General features: G+C 37.6%; 1 protein-coding gene across 1 annotated transcript; it reads right to left on the reverse strand.

Moving 5' to 3' along the window:
- Positions 1 to 412: 412 nt before the first annotated feature.
- Positions 413 to 3,137, reverse strand: LOC115709294 (glucose-6-phosphate isomerase 1, chloroplastic). Its single transcript, XM_030637367.2, has 2 exons — positions 1,528 to 3,137; positions 413 to 1,138 (listed from the first exon to the last, which is right to left on the reverse strand). The coding sequence occupies exons 1-2, from the start codon at positions 2,950 to 2,952 to the stop codon at positions 698 to 700; spliced, it is 1,866 nt and encodes a 621-aa protein (XP_030493227.2). The 5' UTR covers positions 2,953 to 3,137; the 3' UTR covers positions 413 to 697.
- Between the last annotated feature and the right edge of the window lie 695 nt (positions 3,138 to 3,832).

A 3,832-nucleotide genomic window follows, 5' to 3' on the forward strand; every position in this document is an offset into this window, starting at 1 on the left:
TGATACCCCTCAAAAACTACGGACTTCAAATTACCACGCACTGCATATATCGCAGCAGTGTATCCAGGAGACAGGACCTGAGCCATTTACCAGATTTTCGACTTCTCTTGTTGCAATAACAAATAATTACCAAATAAAAGTATGTAGCTAATTAGCAATCTAATCAAATCACTATCATATAGTCTAAATGGGAAAACTTACCAATCTCTAATCAAATTATTCAAAGTTAATAATAATGATTCACTATCATAATTGTGTTTAAGTTCATAACTGGTGTGAATCTAATAACCAGCACAAAAGTATCATTACAAATTCTTCAAGTCTAAGCATTTTCAATTATTATTGCTTATTGCTAAACAGTCTAATTATCACCTTCAGAAGATAAGGATGGAGAGTTTCAACTCTAACTTCATCAACAAAGAAAACCCGGTGTAAATTATATTTCATTCTCACTAGTTCAAAAAACAAGAGAAAGAAAATGCAAACCAAAACTAAAATGTACAAAGAGAAAATTACATAAGAAGATAAAAACATTTTTCTTCCCAATTTCTATTCTATTTATTAGGTCTCACATGCCAAAAAACAGTTCTAATGACAAAATAAGACTTTTAATTTATTCAAGTTAATTTTGCTTTGATTCGCTAAAATAGAATGAGAAAACTAAGGCAGCATGGCATGCATACCAAATGAAAATAATTTAAGCAAACGACTGATCGTCCATATTACACTCCCCAAGGAAAACTTTAAAGCCCCTTGGCGAACCGCAGGTGCCTTCGGTGATCACTGCTCTGTCATTTGCTGCCATATGGGCAATAATCTTGTAAATCATTTCGATATCTTCAGGAGCATGGCAACGTTCGGCAACTTGGTCCAAACTCAATGGCTCCGCTGGATCTTTACAGCTGGCCTCATTAAGTACTGCCAAAACCCTCTTCTGAAGAGCCAACACTTCTCCGGCTGCCTTCTTCCCAGCTTCCACACCAGGTTGGTGGTAAGCATTAATGTTGACAACTGAGGCATATATACCTACTGCTCTTTCATAGAGAGCTACTAGAGCACCTACAGATCTTGGTGTCACTTCTTGTACAGTAACAGTAATTGATTCCCTATCATTTGAATATAGAGCTGATCTTGTGCCCTGTAAAAACAAAAATGAGAAATGCTAAACGGCATCTTAGGAAGCATGGACTTGACATACTTCTATAAAGAATGCTGCCCATCTAGCTTGAAGGAGCCTCACAATGCACGTGGGGCTGCCAGATTGGTCGGCAGGCCTGCAAAACTGCTACTCTGTCCAATCCGGCAGCCCCACATGGATCGTGTGGCTGCTCAGCCTCGTGATGAGGAGCAGCATTGCTATACTGTTATTGGTGCAAAGTAAAAATTCGGATTTCATATATAACCTCACTAATAGCAATTTGACCTTATATCAATGCTAGTAAAAAATTCAGTGTGTGTGTGTGTGTTACTACAAAATGAAAGCAAAAAGAAAAACTGGAAAGACAAGATTTTGCAATAAAATATAACCTGTAGCATTCCAAAAAGGTAGTCACCACATGTAACACCTGGTTCGAGCTCCCAATCATGACCTGGGGGCCTATCTCTTAGTACCTCAATGAAAGTCACAAAGAAATTATGGACACCATCCCTAAGTTGCTGTATATAGGCATGTTGATCTGTACTCCCTTTGTTTCCATACACAGTCAATCCTTGATTTACTCTATTACCATCAAGATCAAACTCTTTCCCAAGAGATTCCATAACTAACTGCTGCAAATACCTACTAAACAACAACAAGCTATCCTTGTAAGGAAGCACAACCATGTCCTTAGATCCAACTCCATCACAAGCCCAATACCAGCTCATAGCAAGCAATGCTGCAGGGTTATCTTTCACCACAGTAGTTCTATTCGCGCTATCCATCAATGCAGCACCTTTAAGCATTTCTCTGATGTTAATTCCCTGTAATGCCGCCGGAAGAAGACCGACGGCAGACATCTCCGATGTCCTACCACCTACCCAATCAAACATGGGAAATCTAGCTAACCACCCTTCAATTCTTGCAGTGTTGTCAAGTAAAGAACCTTCTTGTGTTATAGCAACACCCTGTTTAGAAAAATCCAAATTGGCTTCACGAAAGGCCTTTTGTACTTCCAATAATCCATTTCTAGTTTCTGGTGTTCCTCCACTCTTTGAAATCACTAACACAAGTGTTGATGATAACTCCGGACCAAGCTGAGCAATTTGATGATCAATTCCAGCTGGGTCTGTATTATCAATGAATCTAATCTTGAGAGGAGGATTATCAGGAGCCAATGCCTCTGAAACGAATTGTGGTCCAAGAGCAGAGCCACCAATACCCACTGAAAGAATCTGAGTAAATCTCCCACCTGAAGGTGGCGTAATCTTACCACTGATTATATCTTCGGCGAAATCGCACACAGCATCAAGGGTTTTCTCAATCTGTGATTTCAAAATCGGTTTAGGAGCAAGCTCAGGGCTTCTAAGCCAATAATGCCCAACCATCCGACCTTCATCAGGATTAGCAATCGCACCTTTTTCAAGATCCTCCATAGCCTTAAAAGCGGCTTGCAATCGAGGCTCCATCTGGGTAACGAACTCTTCAGTGAACCCAACACGACTCACGTCGAGGAACAAGCCGAGGTCTTTATGTTGGTAAAGCCAATCAACGTACCTACGCCAAAGCTCGCCGGGGTCTTTCTCCAACCCATGATTGTTCTTCGTCGGAAAAGCAGACCCATCTGAGTGGTCGGGAGAAATGTGACGAGGTAGGGAGTGGGGAGTAGCGATTCGAGGAGAATTGCGAATGGGGATGGAGAGGGAGGAGGAGTGTGTTGGGAGTGAGAATGCGGAAGAAGTGGGTCTGAGGAAAGGGTTTTTTCTGGGTTTGAGAGATTGGGAAGAGAAGCAAATTCCTGAAATGGAAGCCATTGAAATGAAAGAGTGAGCTTTGAGTAGGTGTGAGATCGGATCAAAATTGGTGTTTATACAATTTTTCAATTTCTTTTATTTTATTATTTTTTTTTTCTTACAAAAATACAATTTTGTGAAATTAGAATAAATAGATTCCTCATGTGATTCCCTAGGTTGCCTAATGCCTAGGTTGGCTAATGATATAGTGTTCAAGCAATTTCAATGAGAATTGCTAAGAGTATATATAGTATTTTATTCGGTATTATATTGTTATTAGTATAATTATAAGTATTAAATTTCGTATAACTAAAGAAAATAACTTTTAAATAATATCGCTAACTAATTGTGAGGCGTCAGTTATAAAAAGTATTAGACACCACTGGTGCTTAATAGCAATACTCAATTTCAAAGAGCAATGCTATTTGGCATCAGTAGTGCCTAGCACTACCTATAGGTTGCTCTTGTAATTGATTAACGATATTTTTTAAAAAATTATTAAATTAAATTATATGAGACTACATAATTAATTGCATCAATAGCTATATGATATTAGGAAGGTACAAAATACTATTGGTGTCTTTTAGCATTTCATGATGAGTAATTTTATGTAAAGTGTTACTCAATATAATCAATGGCTACATGATATTTTTTTTCTTTTTTTAATTTTTTTTTAGGAAAAATTTATTTTTTAAGCTAATAAGTCATTAATTCAATGTGATGTAGGACTATTTGGGCAACTTTTAAAGTTGTCAACTATTATAGTATTTTTTTGAGAGGAGATGAAAAATTTTATGTGGATAAGAAAAAAATAAAAAATATATATATTAGCATGATCTATGTATTTTAGCAACTATAAATATTGTCCTCCATTAAAGATGATCTTAGAGCAACTCCAACG

This window comes from Cannabis sativa, chromosome 3 (genome assembly GCF_029168945.1).
Source record: "Cannabis sativa cultivar Pink pepper isolate KNU-18-1 chromosome 3, ASM2916894v1, whole genome shotgun sequence".
Taxonomy (NCBI): domain Eukaryota; kingdom Viridiplantae; phylum Streptophyta; class Magnoliopsida; order Rosales; family Cannabaceae; genus Cannabis; species Cannabis sativa.

Coding starts and splice junctions, on each gene's coding strand:
- LOC115709294 (XM_030637367.2), bottom strand. CDS start 2,952: ATGGCTTCCATTTCAGGAATTTGCTTCTCTTCCCAATCTCTCAAACCC. Junction 1,139..1,527: donor ACCTTTTTGGAATGCTACAG/GTTATATTTTAT, acceptor TTGTTTTTACAG/GGCACAAGATCAGCTCTATA.